Here is a 21,489-nt window from a genome sequence, read left to right on the forward strand (position 1 = left end):
TTATATCAAGAGGTTAGGCTCATCCAGGGCTCCTCCCAAGTCAGTGATTGCTAACATGCTTCTACATCCAGGGAGTGGACTGGTTTGCCACATGCAAGAAACATCAGCTTCCAGTGTATGTGTCTCTGAACATGGACATTCAGGCAATAGCGAGAGATGTATTCCTGCAAGACTGGAAGGAATGGAGGACAATATGCGTTTTTCCTTCATTATCCGAGATTTGAAAGCCTTGAACAATCTACTAGCTTTCAGTGGAACCACTTACCTATTGGCCCTGAATTAGCCAAACAGTTATTGGTTCCTTATTTCTTCAACAAGGCAAGGGAATAGATAGATTCCATTGCCATCCATTGTTCTATCCAGATGGAAGGAGGGGAAGTCATCTACACATCCTCCTTTTTGAGCCGTGAACTTCATGTGGATTTTTAATTCTTGTGTACCATGAGGATTATTTGCCTAATATTGCTAGGCATCTAGTGTAAAAATTATGGACTTCAGCTATCCAGCATACCAGTCTGCAGTGGCTACCAATAGTAGGTTTTTCCTAGGTCAAACATCTCTTTAGAATGTAGTATTTTGTTATAAGTTTTCTGTTCTACAGCTGTCAGAATGGCATTCCCTTATTCCATGCATTACCAGTCTCTATGTATCAACCTGGGAGTAAGATGTCAAAAAACCAAGTACAATTAATAGAACTACCAGTGAGTGTAATTATAGTCTAAAGTATTCTGAAGATGTACAAGAAGTACGAGTATGCAATATTATGAGACATGTAGTAGATGATCAATGTATTTATGGCTTATTACTGAATTTTCTTAGTTAACCAGGTGAAGCCCTTTGCATCCCGCAGTTAGAGGTGGAAGTAATGAATTAGATAAGTAATGTCCCAGGTTTAGTGTAGAAATTCCAAGAGCCAATACTTATGATGGTTTACATTTAATAACTTTTAAACAATAGAGAGTACTGGGTAATACAGCATATGCCCTAATCTATTCTCTCCCAAAATTTTAAGCCGTTAATACCTTTTATACTGTTCATTTGTATCTGACAGTAAATTGCTTTATGTAATTTGTGATCTTTTGTAATTCCAGAAATGGTTAGAAGTTAAGCGATCTAAAAAGGCTCCAGCATGTGAACTGTGCAACTACCAGTTTCATCGACACAAAAAGTTTAGGGTGAGTTTGTTGTTTTAATGTTGAATGCATATTAGCTGATTATGCACAGTATTTTGCTAATTAATTGTGTAAAATAAATACTGTATTGCTTTTGTATAGTCTTACCTGGCATACATAAACCAAAATTCACTTTTATCAGACACTATGAAACATGTAGACAGTGAGAGAGCATTGTGATATGTTGTTTAGTAAAGCAACACATAAAAAACAAATCTGAATGAAATACTTGTGGTTCAAGTAAACTACAATCCTGAGCATCTCCTGTGCTGTCATAGATACTCAGGGTTTCAAAATTTATAAGGTACAAGGGATTTTAAGTGCTCAGCATTTATTAAAGGAGCTCATAATGAAGATAAGGTGGATTATGGTATGGTAAAGGGCCAACATTGAAGGAAGTGGAACATTTCAGTTACATTGGAGATACTGTATACTGAATTGTGAGGCCAGAAGCAAAGGGGCATCTAGAAGAGGAGGAGCAACAGCCTAGAAAAGTGTTGAGAGATTGCTAGACAACTGGTAAATACAAGTTTCCACTTGATAAATAATGCACTATTTTTATAACACATATGTAAGACCTGTTTCAGTATGCAACAAAGACATGGGCACTAGTAATGAAAATGGAGGGGATTTTGAAAATATGTAATTACAAAATGCTGAGCTATGGCTGAAGTATGCTATGCTGTAAAGATTACATCACAAATTAGGAAATAGAAGAAATCAAGTTTTTAGTGGCTACAAAATAGATTTGAGATCTCACATATTGAGATGGTTTGGGTACTTGATAAAAAAGATAAAAATGCAATCAGTTAAAGAGTGATCATTATGTAAGCAGAGGCAGGATGCCAATGGGTGGGAATTTATCAGAGAATATTAGAGAAAGGATTAGATTTTGACTTGGATTAATGAGAATTCCAGCAGAAAGTGCACAAGGGACAAGAAAATCTAGAGAACTCGTCAGACATGTACCCCCATAAAGGAAAACCTGACATGAAAAGGCGGGTAATGAGTATGGTCAGTTAAATGTTTGCAAGCATACAGGTATTATGGTGTAACTGTATATGCACAACAGTCCAAAAGCAAAAAAAAATCTTCTTCAATAACATTTTCATGTCAGATTTTCCATTTGCAAGGTAAGACATGAAATGAGTCCACTCACCCTCCTCTTGTGCCCTTTGCACCTGAATTCCTGTTTGGTCAAGGAATTCATCTGTTCCTTTTTCCATGACTTCTTGGGCCTTCCAAAAAGTTTCCATCCAGCTGATTTCTCTCTGACTATCCCTCATCATTAATCCATCAACTTTTTAATTTAAAATCATTTCACATCACCAATCTCATTATAGTGTCAAATGACCTCGATGGCCTCAATGACTGGGCTTTTGCCCAAGCACACAACACCCTTCCCATCACATGTCAAAACCATCGATAGTCTTTTGGACAAATTGTATTAAAAAATGAATGGGATATGTAAAACTTACAGTGTTTTATTCAGGATGAGTCTCCATATCTATGCCATCAATTAAGTAGCTAACACTGCCATCATAGTTCCACACTACAGTACTATTTGGTTTTCAGATATATATATGCTTTCCTTCTGCAAACTCACTGGTACTGCATGCCATAAAGCCAATTTTTATTACAGTACTTGAAGCTTTGTTTGTGCACAAACCTAAAAATTTTGTTTTAAACTACCTCATTATCATTATCTGAAAATATACAGAGCAGTTATATTTTGTGTCTTACAAAATAAAAGTACAATTACTTTAATTGTGTTAGCTCTAGAGTTTGTGTCATACTGTACATTGAAAACTTCATGATCTCAGACTTTCCCTTGAATTTTCACAGTATTTCATTTCTTAACTTCTAAGACATTTAGCTAAAGAGGAAAAGTTCACTGTACATGCAGTTAATTTATGTTAAAGGTGTGCAGTATAGCCCTGGGTGGAAACCATGTTGTTCAAAAGGCAAACATCAGAGTTTATTTGGAGGTTAAGCAGTCAAGGGAAATGCAGCTACTGAAGTTGACGAAAACCTCTCATATGTTATTTCATCTGCACTGACAATGTTTCCTTACCAACTGGGCAAATAAGTGATGTTAGGCTGTGAGAAATTTTATTTCATTTGAGAAAATTTGTTTTTATTTGAGTTGCTGTGTTTTTAAATATGCTGTAGTGCCTTAGTTTCTAAGAAGCCATTTTCAAATTTGTAAATCGAGTAATAAGTGCCTATTCACCCACATGTATTAGGCAATAAGTGCCTTGTTTGTACATATACTGTATGTGGTTCATGTGTGTAACCACAAAAAAAAAAAAAAAAAAAACGAGGTGAGAAATGAAATACTATATCAAGACAAAAAGCACCATTTCTTACTTCACTAGAGTGGCCAACTTTTTGTATTCCATGCCCCAATTTTTTCATATTTTAGTGACATGCATTATGCATACATGTCCATTTGAGTCCTTTGAAAGTATGTTTACAGTATTTATGTAAGATGACTTTGTCTAAAGGATGTGCATGAAATAAAATCATTAACTATACAGTACAGTAGTTGCATTTTTATTGGACTAATTTTAATCTAAAAAATGCAGCTATTTTTAATTATATTTTTAATGTAAGTTGAATTTCATTGTATGTAAGTATGTATCAGTTATTGATTAATATTTCTAGACTGAGTAGGTGAGAATTTATCAAAATTATGTTGGCGTTCAATGTGCCTCTTCAAAACATACAGTGCAGCACTTCTGATGCATGCACCATATATTGAGCCATCCCTGAAGGTAATGACTCAACCTTCCCTCTGAATCTACCCCCCTCCTTCTGCCTTTGTTAAAATGTATGACTGCTAATTACAAGGCTATATCCAAGGCTAATTAACCTATCTGAGGAAGCTGCATCCTACCTAGGATGTGTTCAGTGTAGTCTTGGGCTGTTATCATTGTCCAACACAGCTCTGAGCTGTAACCAGTGTCTTATGCGAGAGAGAGAGAGAGAGAGAGAGAGAGAGAGAGAGAGAGAGAGAGAGAGAGAGAGAGAGAGAGAGAGAGAGAGTGAGTCATATCACCTCGATACCTTGATATTCTGGAACCTTCATGCTCTGTGGTATTTGAGCAGTATCTAATGGATATCTTGTGAAACACTTGCAAAAATATATATAGTATCTTCAAATAAAGATATTTTTATTATTTGTGAAAGAAAAGAAATTCACATTGAAATTAACATTTCTCTAATTAAAAATAGGGTTTCCTTCTGTTACTCCCATAATCAGTTGCAGGACATGACTAGAAGTGAATAGACACTTATTACTAGAAAAACCTATGTGCAGATAATCTCTTCATTCCCAAAATCATTTCATATTGCAGCTTAAAATGGCCTGATCATATTTTGTTGGGTCAGTCTATTTTTTTTGCCAAGACTGGGCCTCATATGGGGTACCCCTCACAGATTGTTCAGAGACCATAATCTGCCTCAGGGCTGAACATTCCACCTCCCAGAAGGTCCCTCTCCCCTGTCTCTTTTAAAAAAGCTGCTTACTTGTTACCATTCATCAGGTCCACTTGTGAAGTCTTTATAGAAATTGACATGCAACTTTTGAGAAATTATGGTAATAGGCAGAGCAACAAGAGACTGAACCCTAATAACCAAGACTGAAAATGCAAAAGCAGCATTGTACCAGACTAAATAGGATTGCTGAGTCAAGAGGTCCATGCTAAGCCTCTTGCTCACTTTAACATCTTATCACACTTAGAGACTGCTCCAAAGTTAAGACTCTGTGCTGTCATACCAACTTAATTTAAGACTAACCAGTCACCATCACTGGAAATTAACAAAACTAGAAGCAAATACATGGTAGCGCGTGGAAGGTAAAACCTCATTTTGATTCATTACGAATTGATTTTTAACCCATTTTCATTGTATCGACAGTTAAATCACTGGCAGTTACCATCATGTTCACGTGCTGACAAAATTCTTCACTCCATCTTCTTGGTTTGTCTCATCATCATGGCTGCCTGTGCTACCATAACAATCATCTGTTTCAAACAGGTAAAGTAAATTTTTTTGTAAGTCTGGCTCAATATATTGGTACAGGTATGTGTATTCAATGACTATTTTTGACAGAAGTTGTTTTTATGTATAAAGCTGTGGTGTATTCAGTTATGTTTATTTCCTTCTAAGTAATGCAGTACTGTACATCCAGTTGATAAAAAGTAATTGAATGTATCCAAGTATTTTCTTTTAATGTCTGTTATCACTTAAAAGAGTAAAAAAAATTTTCATCAAAATAATAGGATATACTAAGTTTGTCTTTCAAGTTCAGTTATCAGTTTAACATAAAACATGCTTATTTGCACTGCTTACACTCATTGTGTGCATTACATGGCAGAGATGGAGATGTAAACCTGGTAGAAATTCACTTAGAGTCCAGAAAATTTGACACTAACGTTAATAAGGTTGACAATGAGCCAGTGCAATATTGTTTGTTGTTAGATGATCACCATTCGTGCTGTGACCAAGGGAGCATGAAGGTCTTTTACATTCCAACTACAGTCATTTCAGTCAGTGGTTATTGAAAGGTTGTTTGTATTTTTCTTGGCAGGGAAAATTCCAAGGTAAGGATGGTGTCCATGATTGGGAACACATAATGTACTGCATTACTTTTAAGGTTTGATAGTAATTTGACTATTAAATAAAGTGGTACATATATACATTTATTTTTATATATGTTACTTGTTTTGTCCATTTCATATTTAGCCACCAGAGGTTCTTGAATTTAGTTGGAAACTGTTTCAGCATAGAATTAATTTCAGTGATAAACCCAACAAAAGTTCAGGCTGAAACCTGATTGCATTGTGAATTTTGATAAAAATCTGTGGCTGACTCTTGGACACATTTAATTCCTTAAAAATTTTTGTGCTGTTTTTTCATCTGCTGGACTATATATATGTATATACAGTGTCTATTTTTTTCACAGGATCGTGTTGTTCCCAAGAAAACTGATGATGCAGAACTAACAAAATCAGAAGTGGTTACGTTAACTTGTGGCGTTCTTTTTTTTGTAGCCTTTTTTGTTGCAATGTATGTGGAAGTGAAAGCACGCAATACATTGTATAGGTTGTTTACTCGCTTTTTGTATTTAAACCAAACATGGCATATAGCAGAATACGACAGACGAAAAGATTCACAGTTTGGGCATGCCCCTGTTTAGCGCTAGTAATTTGTTAATCCTTTTTGATGGACTTGTTACATGACATTTTAGCCTTTCATAGGTAAGTGAATTGAATCCAGTGTTTTTGGTAACTTCAGTGACATATTTATGCTTTCTTTCATATGTCTTTTATTCTTTTCATTTCACTGTTTTCATATAAATAATAACCATTTCTTGTGACAAAAAAGTTCAAATGATTGTAATGTCCAAAAATGAACAAAAGTACTAAGGTTTTCTAGTTATTATGAACTACCATGATAATTCGTAAATTAAGAAACGGCAAATTATTAAAGAACAAAAGAGACAAAAAAAAGCAGTATATTGGTAGGGACTTCTATTTTAGGGGGCTAATTCTAGTTTTATGTGAGATTAAAAACAACTGATAACTATCGGTGACCATGAAAATATTTTGAGATTTAGAGTTGAAAGAGTATTTTCATTAACACTGATCTCTTGTTTCTTCATAAATCATTCAACTGTTACATTTCTCATAATACATATAGTGGACGATCCTTTAAAAGTTTTATATACCATGTATATAAACAATGAACTGAGTGCTGCTGATAGAAATTTGCCCGGCTAGCATGTTTGCTAAAGTTAATAATTTGTTGTTGAGACACTTAACACAAGACAAATGGAATGTGATATTTGCAATGTATAAATGAAAGAAATGGTGTAATGATATAGGAGGAAATGGTGTTGTCAGCATTACTTGCACTCATTCTGTTAGGTAGACTCCAAGTGAAGAGTATCTGAAGCTGCTAAGGTTGATAATTTCATTCTTACACTTGCCTCAATGTAGCTTTAGTATTGCTTGTTAAGCTGGAGGTTTACATCCTCGTGTTTATATGTACAGTTTTATATCTAAACTTTTGCTCATGAACAGCTGTTGTCCAATATTCCTATCCATCATCCGTTATTCCTTCAGATAGCTGATTATATTCAGTGTTCTCATATTTTGTTTGTCTTTAACATATTTACCACTTTCTTTTTCCACACGGTAATGTTTTTGCTGTCCGACCTAGTCACTATTGAAAAATAAAGTATCTCAGTAGGGGTACAGTGTACTTAATCAGTGTACAGCATGGATTAGGCCTTTTTAAAAAATTCTGTTCTTTTTGAATGCAAAGCAAAGCTTTTGTAATACAGTGCAGTGTCAAGAGTAATTTGGGATTATGTTATATCATTGCATATTTTGTAAAGTTATGATATTCAGTATATGAAAATTTGTATAATGTTCCATATACAGTACAGACATGACTTGATTTTGAATACTGTAGTCCTTATAGCTTGTAATACAATTATAAATGTGTGCTTTTGCTTTCTCAAAATTTTTTAAATTTGTGTTTATAATAACTATAGCACAAATTGCAAAATGGCAAGGCCTTTGTAAGTCCCAATGTGGTAAATACATTTAATTGGGACTGTGTTATTTAGTCCACCAGTTTACATCAGTCTTTTAAATAGGAAAATTGTATTTATTTCTTATGCAGTACTGACAGGGAATTGGTATTCATAATCCCCTTTGTTTTTAGTTTAATTCCCAAGCTAGTAAAAAAATGTTACATGCAATACTTATTCTCTGCAAAGTTGTATGTTTGCAGTGTGTTTCATGTCTACATCATCTGTACATTTTTCATGAATAACCACATTTTTTAATGGAGTGAGAAATAATTTCAAGTGTGCACACGCTGATTCATAAGTTCATTTGTAGATACCGTAATCACTTTTACTAAATTTGTTAGGAGGGAGTCATTTTACTCATAAACACATTAATACCTCCTACCATGGGGAAGAGCATTACAAAAGTGCTGTATTATAATACTGAATTCATAACTTCCTTAAAACCATTGTGTATATTTGTTAAATATCTTTTCCCCTAGTTAGATCATTTTACTTTTATAAATAATAAAATACTACTTAATAATGAATGTAAAACTAACATTAATTAAAACATAGTTAGATTGTTCAAAAGGTATATCTACAGTGAGAATGAGAAATAAATGTCAAACCCTGACATTGAAAAGCTGCCTTATGAGAATGGTGAGAAACAAGTGTCAAGTTCTGACCGTTCTTGATATGGCTACCACTACTGAAGACTTAGTTACCTAAGCAGTGCAGTGTTCTCTCATTTTTGATGGAATACATGAAAATACAGTACAGTATAGTCAGTTTATAAAAGAATGAGAAGGATATTACCCAAAGTGTTGGCATAGGGATAAATCAGGTAGTCATTAAAAAGTCTATGCAGTCCAATCCTTAGATTCATAGTAAGTGCATATAGCTCAATTTCTAGCAATGGTTAAATACTGTTCATAATCCATATGATTGCCTAACCTCTCCATCTCTCCCCACCTAGGAGCTTTTTATGTTCTGCATCACCCCATCACCTCATCCATTAAATGACAAAATATGATTCTCATTGGTCACATTTGTGATGATGTCAGTGTATTATAAGATTTGTTGATAAAGCTAGCCTAATACATAATTGAACATATCAGTCTTAAAAAAAATTGGCTAGTAAAATCTGAATGTAAACCAGAAGTTGTAATTATTTTTTATTGTCCCTCTTCTCTCTTGAACGGTCATCTTTATCCAGTTTATTATCCCCAGTTGATTTTGCTTTAGTAAAATCACAATAAGTTTTACATCAGATGTTAAGCAGTGAAAAAAGCTTATTACAGTATTGTGAAACATGTACTCTTTCAGGCAATTAAGAGCGATTTGATTATTGTGAGAAACATCAAAGCAACCATGATAAATTTATTGAATTGTGCCTTGCATGTTGATATAAATGGCATGCAGAAATAATTTGACGTTTTTTGTCAATGGTCATCCTTAGTTTTTGGCATAATGTTGTAAAAGGTATTATGCATATCAATATCCCTTTTATGTGTGAGACATCATTACAGTACTGAATTCACATGAAAATAAGTACTACAGGTATTACACTACTTTCAACAATTTGCACTCCCTTATGAGTATTGTGTTGCACTTTTTTATTTTTGTATTTGATGAAATATGTACAGTATACACTTTAAGGAAAAAGATTTTGCATTTCTAACTGATGATTATGTAAACAAAGTTGCACTTTAATATGGAACTTTTACCAGTTTACAGTATGGTGGTTGGAAATTTGCTAACTTCTGAAGCTTGCAATACGGCTGCTGCTCCATTTTTGGTCATGTTTTTCCTCATATTTTATAGACAAAAAATCTTTATTATAAAACTGGTAAATATGTCAGTATGAATATGGCAATTGTTACTCTGGTATAAGTATAAATATTTTCTTACATTAGTAGTTTTATTTACCAGATATAAAATTTACTCCTTGTTTATTTGTGTTTGCTGACAAACATAATGTGTCTTTATTGATTCATTTAAAATAATAAGGTATTGTACATCAGTGCACTCAGATGACTGGGTACTTCTACACTCTGATAAGGCTGGACTGAAGGTGTTATTCTTTAACTGAGGTGTGAAAAATTTTAGAAAAGTTAAGGTAACTAAAAACAGAAAAAGAGCAAAGGCAGCAGGTAAAAATTAAAGGAGAGAAAGTAACCGAGCTAAGTGACAAAAGGGCTGCTACCTTACAAGGAGTTCAGCTATAAACAGCATGGACATTTTCCAAAACATTTTGTTTCATACTTTCAGACTTTATCCTAAATATTTTTTTTATTTTCCTGGCTTCATACTATTTTTTGTTCCTATGGGAATACAGACCATTTCCTTTTTTTTATAGAAGTTATCCTCAGGGTGAGCTGGAATCAGTCTTTGAAACTTGGTAACAAGGTCATAATTGGTGGGTGGGTGGGTGCCAGCCATCACCAAGCACTTTTCATAAGCTGCTGTTGAATGACGACATCTTGCTGGTAAGCTGAAACTTTCTTTTTCATGATGTTTGGTAATTTTTCTGATTAGATGGGTGTGCCTAAGAAGAATGAAAAACAGAGGTATGAAGGCCATGAGCAAGTCTGTAGAAGTGACGCCCCAGAGGAAGCTCACCAGCATCCACCAACATACTCTCAATAGAAGTTCAAAAGGTTCGTGTGGCTGTGCGTTTTAGAAAATTTATTCTATGTGGTAAGCCATGAATACCTCACATCCATAGCATAATTTTGATAGGGTTAATGCCTTGTACAGTCTCAATAGTTGTCTGTGGTCAGCACCCCAGGAAGTATGCGACAGAACTCTTAAAAAGTCCATGGACATACATTTGGCCTTAGGGTCACCTAAATGAGAGTTCCATGTAAGCTTTTTATCCAAATTTAAACCAAAGGCATCTTTCCTCTCGAACACAAGGAATCCCTTTTCCATTCTTATGTAACTTGGATCTGGATGGACACCCTTTATTGGACTAAAAATGAGCACACTGTTTTTTAAAGAGAATCTAAACCATATATCTCTGCCCAATTCACTATTTTGTTGATGCTTTGTTAAAGTTACCTTTCTGCCACTACCATTCTTGAAACTGCATATGATATTGAGTGGTCATCTACAAACAGTGTGTATATTATATCCTTTAGGATTACAGTAATTTTACAATATCATTGATGGCTACCACATAAAGGGTAACACATAGTATGCTTTCCCCAGGAACACTCCTCTGGTCTCATACTACAGTACATGAAATCTTCAAAATCTGAGAAGTGCTTTAATTAAAGGTAGTAAATCCCCACTCAAAATCATTTGGTTTCCTATCCCTTTCTAAATCAAACAATTTACCAACATGCTGTTGTTTAGATGGGAATGCTTCACATATACACAATTCCATGCAACTTAGCACATCTGTAGTGGAAAGCATGTTTCTGAACCAGCACTGGACAGTGGAAAGATAATGGTTCTGTTCTATGTACTACGGTATAAGGCAAATATTTACTACCTTATCCATAATTTTACAAAGGCAGGAGGTTAAAGCAATGGGCTGGTAGCTGTTTATCATCAGGCAGTCATTTCCTTGTTTAACAAAAGGTAACATTTGAAAAGATTCCCAGTTTTGTGAGAAGGTTATATTCAGTATATATGATACTTACAATGAATGTTTTTGTTTTTCCTTACTTAAGGAATTTTATCTGAGACAGCCACCGGTTCTTAAGCATTTGCTAATGTCAATTAAAATTCTCTCATGAAGAAAGATATATTCAGCAGTAGAGTTCTCACCTGTATGGAGTGAAATCAATCATTTTCTGTTCGTCTTTATAGTGAAAGTCCACACACAGTTTGTCATGGAATTTCTTTGATACATGATCAAAGTGATTGGCAAGAGTGTCATCCACTATCAAGAGAGCAGCAACTTTTTCACTATTTATTTTTAGTACTGGTGGTTTAATAGGAACAAATTTTTCTGCTATCGTTTTGCCCTTTTTCCAAACCCAGTAAGTGGAGTTTTTTGTATCTACAGTAGAATAAATATCGACCCACATCCATTACAAGAGATTGCCTGAACTGTGCTTTGGCCTTGTGACATACAACCTAATAATGATCAAAACTTGATACTGGTCACACCTGTGTCACCTATACCACATTTCCTTGACTCTCAAGGTTTCACCAAGGTGTAGGTCCCAGTGCTTGGCCTTTGGCCTAAATTCTATATTCAATTTTACCAAGGCATAGGTCGGTGAACAAACATTCCTATAGTTCTAGAAAAAAGCTGTAGGCTATCTATAAAAAGGGTGGTGCTAAGCAGTTCTGTGGCATCATTCATAACGGGGAACTCCCTAGCAGTAACATCTACCGTGGTATTTAGTTTTTTTCTGAATATCAAACCCAATTAGCTCTTTCTATGTTCAAGTGGTAATCTTTGGACAGGTGAACCTTGAGAAACATTGATGATAACTGGGGAGTAACCTAGTGTACCTGTTGTTGATCTCTCCTTCACTACAGATAGAGGTCAACAGCTGATATACAATTTTGAACCTAGAAATAAGTTTGTTCACCTGTATTTAATATTTCTATGTTCAATGTTTCAGCAATGTAAGAGAGATGATTCCATGTTGATTACTGATAAAATCTCCCCAAAGAAGGCTACAAGCATTCGTATCACCCAAAACGAGAAATGGTGAAAGGAACTTAGATTAGATTTGGAATTTTCCACTAGAAAAGGATATCCAGGTGGTAAGTAAAAAGAACATGTATATTGCCTGTCAATATGCACAGCTACTGCTTGTAATCGAGATTGTAAATGCTGATGAGTTTGTGGAGTGTCGGCGAACATACAGCAATGCCCCACCATAAATTTTTGTCTCCTTCTCCAACAGTGCAATAGCATTAGGGGATATTGCGAGGATAATAATTTCAAGTTCATCCCATTTAGCTCTCGACCGTTGGCAGTTCTATTGAACTACAGAAGAGAATTTATGAGTTTTTGGAACCACTAAAGAAGCTCTTCAGTTTTTCTGGTGGCCAGGGATTTTGATGGATTTTCTTCTAGTTTTTGGAAAGATCTTTCACTTTCTGAAGCCCGTACATCTTCGTCATCAGCTGCTGAAATAGTCTCCTGTGTTAAAGGCTTCCCACCAGCTGCTTTATCTCCACAGTGACAAAGTTAAGTATATCTTAGTTTAACCAGACCACTGAGCTGATTAACAGCCCTCCTAGGGCTGGCCCGAAGGATTAGATTTATTTTACGTGGCTAAGAACCAATTGGTTACCTAGCAACGGGACCTACAGCTTACTGTGGAATACGAACCACATTATAGCGAGAAATGAATTTCTATCACCAGAAATAAATTCCTCTTGTTCTTCATTGGCCGGTCAGAGATTCGAACCCGTGGCCAGCAGAGTGCTAGCTGAGAACGGACCCCACCCCCGACAAGAACTCCAGGAGCAGCCTTAGTCAAGCTGATGTGTTCTCCAAGCAGGATGAAATATTGTACCTGCTTCTTTTGCAAGGCTAACAGTTGCCAGCTCTACCTTTGAAAAGGTACACACAACAGAAGTTAGTCTGCTAGAAGGCAGAATTATCAGAAGGCGATGGCACTGGACCAATCGTCACTGATTCAGCCTCCGTAGAGACTGCTGCACCAACAACTGTTGATCCTTCAGTCCTCCCACATTTAATAGTGATGGTCTCTCAGCTGACATTTTGAGTCTTGGGGTATTTTTTACTGGGTACTGTGATTTTATCAGCAAAATTATATTTTGTCTTAACAGACCTGTTACTTATACATTCGTTCATCTCTGGTAGTAGTCTTTTAAGTGATTAATTTGCTTCTATACTTCCAGTGTTCCTACTTGCATTATTAAGTCCAGTACAGTCTTTCTTAAAGACTTGCACTTTGCAACTACTTAAGGCTTTTCCCCTTTGTAATGGGTAATGAATGTTTTAGCTGAAGAGAAATATTAAACGGAAAAAAATTATTTGGAATGAATCTTACCTACTGTGTAAGTTAGTTTATATCTTTGTGCCGTTTGGTGCAATTGGCTTTCAAAATAAATAACAAAATAGAAAAAAAAAAATTTTAACGTTTCTGTTAAAATGCTCTAACAAGTAAAAAATACATTTTTGAGACACACCACGATTTTCTTACAATTAATCATGTCTACAAAAATAAAAGTGTGGGCACCAAACACGGGAGGAAGTGCTACAAAAAATAAGTACATTTTTTTTTTATTTCTTGTAGCATTTCCTTCCAGTTTGGTGCCCACACTTTTATTTTTTGACATGATTAATTGTAAGAAAATCTTGATGTCTCAAAACATTTATTTTTTTACATTTTAGTGCATTTTAATAGAAGCGTGTTTAAAATGTTCTTTTTATATTTTTCTTATTTTATACTTTTTAGCTTTGACAGAAATTGTAACCGATTTATGATTGTAGCCAACAAAATTGATATCCTGTCGGCCCAAAGATGGTTTGGAATATCCATAGAGTTATTAACTTATTCTACCAAGTCACAGAAGGTTTGAAAAATCCGAAGATTTTCATATAAATCCCGAGGTACTAGTCACTGTAGGGTCACTAGAGGTCACTGCTGACATACTGATCATGTAATGTTGTATTGTCACCAGGATTGAGTAACCATGCAAAATTTCAGCCCATCGGATGAAGGGAACAGGCTGGAAATTGAGTTACAAGTTTTGACCCAAATAGACACACAGACAGACAGACGCAGAAGTCAAGTTAAAAAATAAAATATAAATTTTTAAAACATGCTTTTATTAAAATGCACTAAAAAGTACAAAATAACTTTTTGAGAGAAACCAAGATTTTCTCACAATTATTCATGTCTACAAAAATAAAAGTGTGGGCTCCAAACATGGAAGGAAATGCTACAAGAAATAGACAATTTTTTTTCTTGTAACATTTCCTTCCATGTTTGGGGCCCAAGCTTTTATTTTTGTAGACATGATTAATTGTAAGAAAATCCTAGTGTCTTAAAAAATATTTTGTACTTTTTAGTGCATTTGAAAAAAAGCATGTTTTATTTTTTTTATTTTATACTTTTTAGTTTTGACAGAAATTGTAACCGATTTACGACTGTAACTAAAAAAAATTGAATGCGATATCCTTGCAAGCCAAAGAAGATTTGAAAAACCCATAGAATTATTAATTTATTCTAACGAGTCAAAGAAGGTATGAAAAATCCAGTTTCATACAAATCCTCAGATACTGGGAGAGGTCACTGCTGACCTACTGACCATGTAAGGCTGCATTGTCACCAGGATGCAAATTCCTGTATTGCACCAGCCCGATTTTTCTGCCATGTTCCTAGGTTAGGTTAGTATAGTTTAAATTGGTACTTCTGAGGTAATTTGGGTGTGGGAACATAATGAGATTATTTTCAAGAAAATTCTATGTTTAGTTTTTAAATTACGGCGTCCATCTTTTTTTCAGGGAAAGGTTCCGTACTCTGTTACATCCCGGGAAAATGCCACAGGGATTGAGTACCGTAGAAACTTTCAAGGCCATTGGACGGAGGGAACAGATCGAAAATTGAGTTACAAGTTTTGACCCAAACTGAGAGACAGACAGACGCAGACGCCAAGTTAAATAATAGCATGTAATAAAAGTACTAACAAATAGCGGTTGGCTGACCCGTTAGGACTGTCTCTGTAAATCCTCTTTCGCAACCAGGTGGCGTGGGAAACCGGAAATGTTTACCTTCATGTCAAAATTTTGTGGCGTGTCCTTGTGCAGTGTGAATCGGGGTTAATAGTTTTGACTATTTCTGGGTGATTTTCTCTCGTACAGTATAGTGCATATTTTTTGTTTTTGCATTATGTCATCTAGGGTTAGAAGCATTTTTAGGTTTGCAGGAACAGTTTTGTGTAAACTGAATTGGTTTTATGTCATCGGCGCCAGGATAGTGTTTCGGCGGCGCCAGAAGTCTCCGCTGAGCTTGTTTTCTTTGGTGACTTCCCGGGTTAGCATTTTTATCATTTTTACTTTAGGCGAATGTCACACATTGGCTGTTTCTTCATTGCATCAAGGAATTGTGTCTCTGTATGTTTCGTATTGTAAGTTTTGTATATTATTAACTCAGGTCACAGTCAATTCCATTGTCTCTTGGTTTGGATCTGTAATAAACCAGCAGTAACCATGGTTTCTTTGACACCTTACAGCCTTAGCGTTTAGCCTACCCGTAGGGAATCGATTGTGCTTTTCCTTCACGTTTTGAAGAAAGTCGGGAGTGACCTGTTGTGAGGGTAAATAATTTTGAAATTTGGGAAGCTGCTAAAGACCGCTAATTATTAGAGAATTCCTTTGGGTAGGCCATAAACCCACGTAATACTTTACTCTGTGTTGCTTCTCCTCCATTGCCTGAAAGATTGGTTCGATAATTGCGATTCCTCTCACTCCCTTTTCCCCGCCTTCTTATGCTCCCCAAGTGGTTCAAGAAAAAAAAATGCCATGTAAATTGAAGAATATTCCTCTTTTATCAGTAAGACTTTTTATCGTATATAATGTGGTTGAAGATCGCGGTTCCCGACATAGTAACCGACCTGTTTTCGATTTCCCTGCGAGAGAGAGAGAGAGAGATAGCTGTAGGAACCTCAGTCTGTCTGCTGCCCGCCTCTGGACTGGACAGGAATACAGCAGTATGTGTGCTCCGCCTACAGGTAACCAAAGAGTGTCTCGTCTCTCGTGACCAAGGTCTGTTCCCTTTGTCACCTGCACCTTAACCGTCCGACTCTAATTTGACGCGTTCTCCGAGGGATTTATTTGGTATAGTTTGACGTTCGCTTATCCTTTTTTGGAGAGAGTGATAGGTATGTGTCTGAACTTTTGGTGTTATCTATGGGTTATAAACTCTGTATTGCAATTACTGAAGCACTTTCTGTTCCTCGTATCAATACTTTTGTTGTCAATCGTTTCGGACCTCCCCCTCCTATTCAGTTTCCCCCTCTATCTCCTCGTTAACTATATAGAACAAAGACCACATACAAGAAAGGGCTTGAAGTTCACTAATATGATTTACCGTTGCAAGAGCTAAAAGAAAGTGTTTTCGAAGTTTTTAAGAGATGCTTTATCCAAGGGCTCAAATTGATGAAATGACTGAACAAAGTCTGGACATAGGGCAAACGGGCATTCTGTTGATGTCATTTCTGGTCACAGACCTCTTGTTTGACAAAGTTGACACTTATTTGCATGGTTACTAAATCTTGAGGAATCTAAGGATGATGTCAGCCCTTTATGTGTGTTGTACAAATCACCCTTGTGATTATGTCCAGAACATTATGGTATTTATGAAATAATAATGGTAAATACCATAAACGTAACGGTAAATACCATAAACATAACGTCTTACATTGTTTTGGATGTTACGGCGTAAAGTGACTTACGGCCGAAACGACCAGGACCGGTCCTTTGTGAGTTGTGAAAAACCACAACTGGTTGCCTTTGTGCGTAGAGTTCGTGGGAAATAGTTTGAGTGAGAATGGGAATGCGGGACATTCATGGGGAGAGATTGCCTGAAAGAATAGGCACCTCATACTATATTTTCGTAATAAAAATCAGAAATGTAGAGATCAGTCTCATTTCAGAAACCATATGACCTAAGGAGAAATAAAATTAGCAGTGGCAGACAGTTTGCTCACTGATGGCTTTGACATTATTGTCGGTAATAATCTAGCTACATTCAAGTGGGTGACTCCAATTTTGAGTAAGACTCCAGTGCCTGAAAAGATGGAAAGTCTGGGTTAAGTACAGATATAGACTATGGTCATAGTTTGTACATGGATTCGAATGAGAAGACCGACTGTAATGGTGTTGATAGCATTAGTGAAGCACACGTCGTACCTGCCAGAAGTAATGGCGAAGACATATTCAGTGGAGTAGCTTCAAGTAGTAGTTGTTGTTATGGTGGTACGGGCACTAAATTTTGAGTAAGAATTAGCTAGGAAAATTGCAGAGAGAATGAGACACTAACCCGAATCTTTGAATGTGAGCTGGATGATGAGCTCGTGTATCTTTCTCAGGAAAATTGTCTAAAAGACAGAATTTTATGTTGTTTTATTCGCCCTAAGTCGACTAACAAGACGGAGAGTATCGAGCAAAAGGTATTCCCGAGGAATCTCCCTGAATTAATCTTGAAATTAGCACTTGATGATGCATGGCATGTTGGGCTAAATAAAACTTTTAAGAGTATAAATAGTATATACTTTCTGGCCTAACATGAAAAGTGAAAAAGAAAATATGTTCTAGATTATCATGAATGTCAATAGCTGTTAAACGTATCCAAGTGATCGTCAGGACTCCCGTATGTACACTGAGAGGACAAAAAGGTCGAAATGGGTATTAACCAATTTATTCACCTTGGCTCAGGTATAGCCTACATGGCAGAGTGCGGACGGAAACGTAGTGCCCGACCTCCGATTGCCGTGACCAGCACTCTCAGCAAATTGTTTGTTAACAGTCAAACAAATGGTAATTTTAAGAGACATAACATACATACAGTGATAAAATATATATCGGCGGAAAAGGCCAGGAAATTCTACATGTGAATATTTACATGAGATTCTTGACATGTTAATAAGTGTGATGCATGAACGTGATTGATGCTAAATGAAGAGACGTCTGACGTCTTTACAGGTATTCCCCCCTCAGGACAATTATTATGAAATAATGATGGGAAGACTTCTTGAAAATCAATCAAGGAACCTCTTTGGGAACAGGAGTTCTTGATACCTGCGGACGTGGGGCGGCTTTGACTGCTGAATCGCCCGGCGGTTTTGCCAAGCGGATGACTTATTTAGTTCGGCCTTGGGACGTCCTCGACCACGTTTCGAGATGCCAATGGGTTCATCCGAGGCCTTGTTTTGTGGAGGAATTCTGGCACATCTGCCAGTTTCCTCCCGAGTTCTGTCCATCAGGAAGGCTGGCTGTAGCCTTGGAGGAATAATGGGAGGAGACGCCACGCATGGGTCAGACCGTTCAGTGAAGTGAAGCCAGTTTACCGCGTGGCAGCCACGCCCAGGACTGGCAAAAGAGGGACCAAACCATAAGGATTAATAGAAACGCTTCAGTTACTTTTCCCATCTTTTATTTTCATAATGCGTCTTTTCATGGCATAAATGGAGGCGAAAAGTGTTAGATATTTTATCATTGTTTTAAAAATCGTGGTTAATTATTTTATCAAACATAATACCTCAATTTATTACTCAGAAATACAATACAAATTTTTCATAATCTTATATACATATAACCTATTACTGGCACAAATTTAAAGCTATTCTCTTTATGTCTTCTAATTCCTTAGTCCTTACTGTTTTTTATCGCCTACTATTAGGAATTATTGACCGCTAAAATGAATTAGCTTAGTATATATCTGGCGACTCTTTCCTGCGACCTGCGATTGAAGTTTAGCAGTAGCCTAATCTGCTTACCAGCATAATTATATCTCACTTGCAAATATTTTTCAGTTATTGCTTTAATCAATAAGTGCAAGTGATTGTCCAGTGGTTGAGTATCATAGATGTGATAATCGAACTCTGAAAATATTGTTTTGCCTCTGAAAGCTGCCAATACTGAACTAACTAATTTATGGAAGTTAACTCTCCCCAGTGATTTGTTGCAGGACAACATTTCCCTCATATTTTTTTCACATGTATTGCATATATCGATAACATCATTTGATGGATACACCAATTTTCCTTTGGTTTTTAATTTGATGAGGTGTGACGAAAATTAGCGTCTGTTAACGTTAATGCATCGATGCAGACTTCACACTGTAGAGACTTTTTTAACTTAAAAACAACAAAGCCTGCAATATAAGCTACTATTTTATTTGAACATTTTGACAAGCGGTAATGGTTTGGAATATATTCATAATCATCTTCCTTGTCATCTGAATATGCTTCTTGAACATCTAAAATTCGATGTCTTGAAGCAGAAGCATTTATATTCCTTATACTGCTTGAAGCAGTTAATATGGGCACGGACTCTAATGGCAAGCAGTTGCCACGAATGGTATCCATTAAGTCATTATGTACAAGTAACCTCTTGTAAGTAGCAGAGAATTGTCTCGCTGTGGGATTATCATTATGGCCTCCCATACTTCTTACTTGACCAAAGAATAGTTCAATATGATCCTGACTGAATTTGTAGGTCATCAAAAATTGTAAAGGCCCATCATCTGATGCAATACAGGTTTCGTACAGAATCTGAAGACTTCGTATGCAATAGAGAAAGCCAATGAAACCAGTTTTTCTATTTGATTTTAAGATGTCTTTACCATCCTGAAGTCTCAAAGATCTGATATAAGTTTCTGCTTTTATTAGAAAATCTTTAATGTCACTTGCATTATTCTTCTGAATTGGGCTTTTAAATCCTTTGGCATTTAGATTTCGAGAATTTAATATGTCAAATAAGGTGTTGAATACCATAATGAATTCAATGGTAGCTTCACTTCTCTCAAATTCACTTATTTTTTCATCAAGGCAGAATTTTAAAGAAGTTGCAACAGACTCACTAAGGAGCTGTGTCGCTAACTTAACGTTCATCTTTTTTTTTTTCATCCACGCAACATGAGCAGTCCTGAGCTTATTACCTAAGTGAAGTTCCTCCTTTTCTTGGAGTCTGTACAAATGTTCTATGTACTCCCATTTCACATAATTTCCATTCTTATCAATCAAAATTTTTTTATCTCCAAAACAATTTCTAACAAGTTTTATCATGTGACATGGATCTAGAAGTACACATACTGGTTTCTGTGTTACAGGATGATTAAAAGCCGATTCTATGGTGTCGTTTTCAAAGTTGCAGCCAAGATTCTTTATCATAGACAGATTTGAAGATGTCCCATCACAAGTAAGAGATATAACTGTAATGCCTACTGAATGAAGTTTAGTCAAGCACTGCTTTACTAAATTACTTCTCTCTGTAGCACCTAGCCCTGCAATTAAGAAATATCCAACAGGCATTTTCCAACTGCCATTCACTGCCACAGTCATAAATATCAGTGCCTCCTTTGCTACAGGGAGATTGTCATTATCCAGTTCTGTTCCCATATCGATATAACCATGACACCTTTTCCCGTCCCATTCCACTTGCTTTCTTATCACTATTTCATCCATCATTAATGAACACAACAATGGTTTACCTGTTTTAGCACATTCTTCCGAACGTAATTTCATTGCTGAAAAAGCAAATTCCGTGAAACCTGGTCTGCCATCTATACCTGGATACCATTTCTGAATAGTTCTTGGATGAGGCAAGCATGTATCGAAAACTTTTCTCACGTAACGGTAAGCATGCGGGGAATAAAAGTTAAGAGTAAGAGCAAAACTTCGTAGTTCAGGCGAATAAGAAGTTGGACGTGGTTGGTTACTGTGCTTTGCAGTCTGTCTTTTGAGGAGATCTTGTACACCACTGGTGCAATTCTCTAATAAACCTAAACTCTCATCACTTATGAAACGCTTTCTTTTTAGTTCTAATATTACATTTTCAAGATCACTGTTTCTTTTCACGAGACGCCTCTTTGATTGCTGTAGGACTTTGATCTTCTTTTTAGATTGCACAAGTTTTCGTTTAAGATTTTTCACTTCATTAGCAACATTATAGCAAACTGTTTGAGAGGGCTCTTTAACTGTTAATAAAGACTCCTTTTCATTCCCCGGTGCATGATTCGATGTGTCGGTGCCAGAACGATTCGTTGGCAGCTTTCTTTTTGG

At 36.1% G+C, this 21,489-nt stretch overlaps 1 protein-coding gene across 2 annotated transcripts in view; it reads left to right on the forward strand.

Annotated features, from left to right (window-relative positions):
* Positions 1 to 9,670, forward strand: part of LOC136850584 (E3 ubiquitin-protein ligase MARCHF11-like) — a 250,404-nt gene extending 240,734 nt beyond the window's left edge. For both annotated transcript variants that reach the window (XM_067124226.1, XM_067124227.1), the window contains exons 5-7: positions 1,092 to 1,175; positions 5,094 to 5,213; positions 6,142 to 9,670. In XM_067124226.1, the coding sequence (XP_066980327.1) occupies positions 1,092 to 1,175; positions 5,094 to 5,213; positions 6,142 to 6,375 (438 nt within the window). In that variant the 3' untranslated portion in view covers positions 6,376 to 9,670. The remainder of the gene's footprint in view (positions 1 to 1,091; positions 1,176 to 5,093; positions 5,214 to 6,141) is intronic.
* Positions 9,671 to 21,489: the final 11,819 nt, after the last annotated feature.

The sequence above is a fragment of the Macrobrachium rosenbergii genome, chromosome 22, assembly GCF_040412425.1.
Source record: "Macrobrachium rosenbergii isolate ZJJX-2024 chromosome 22, ASM4041242v1, whole genome shotgun sequence".
Taxonomy (NCBI): Eukaryota; Metazoa; Arthropoda; class Malacostraca; order Decapoda; family Palaemonidae; genus Macrobrachium; species Macrobrachium rosenbergii.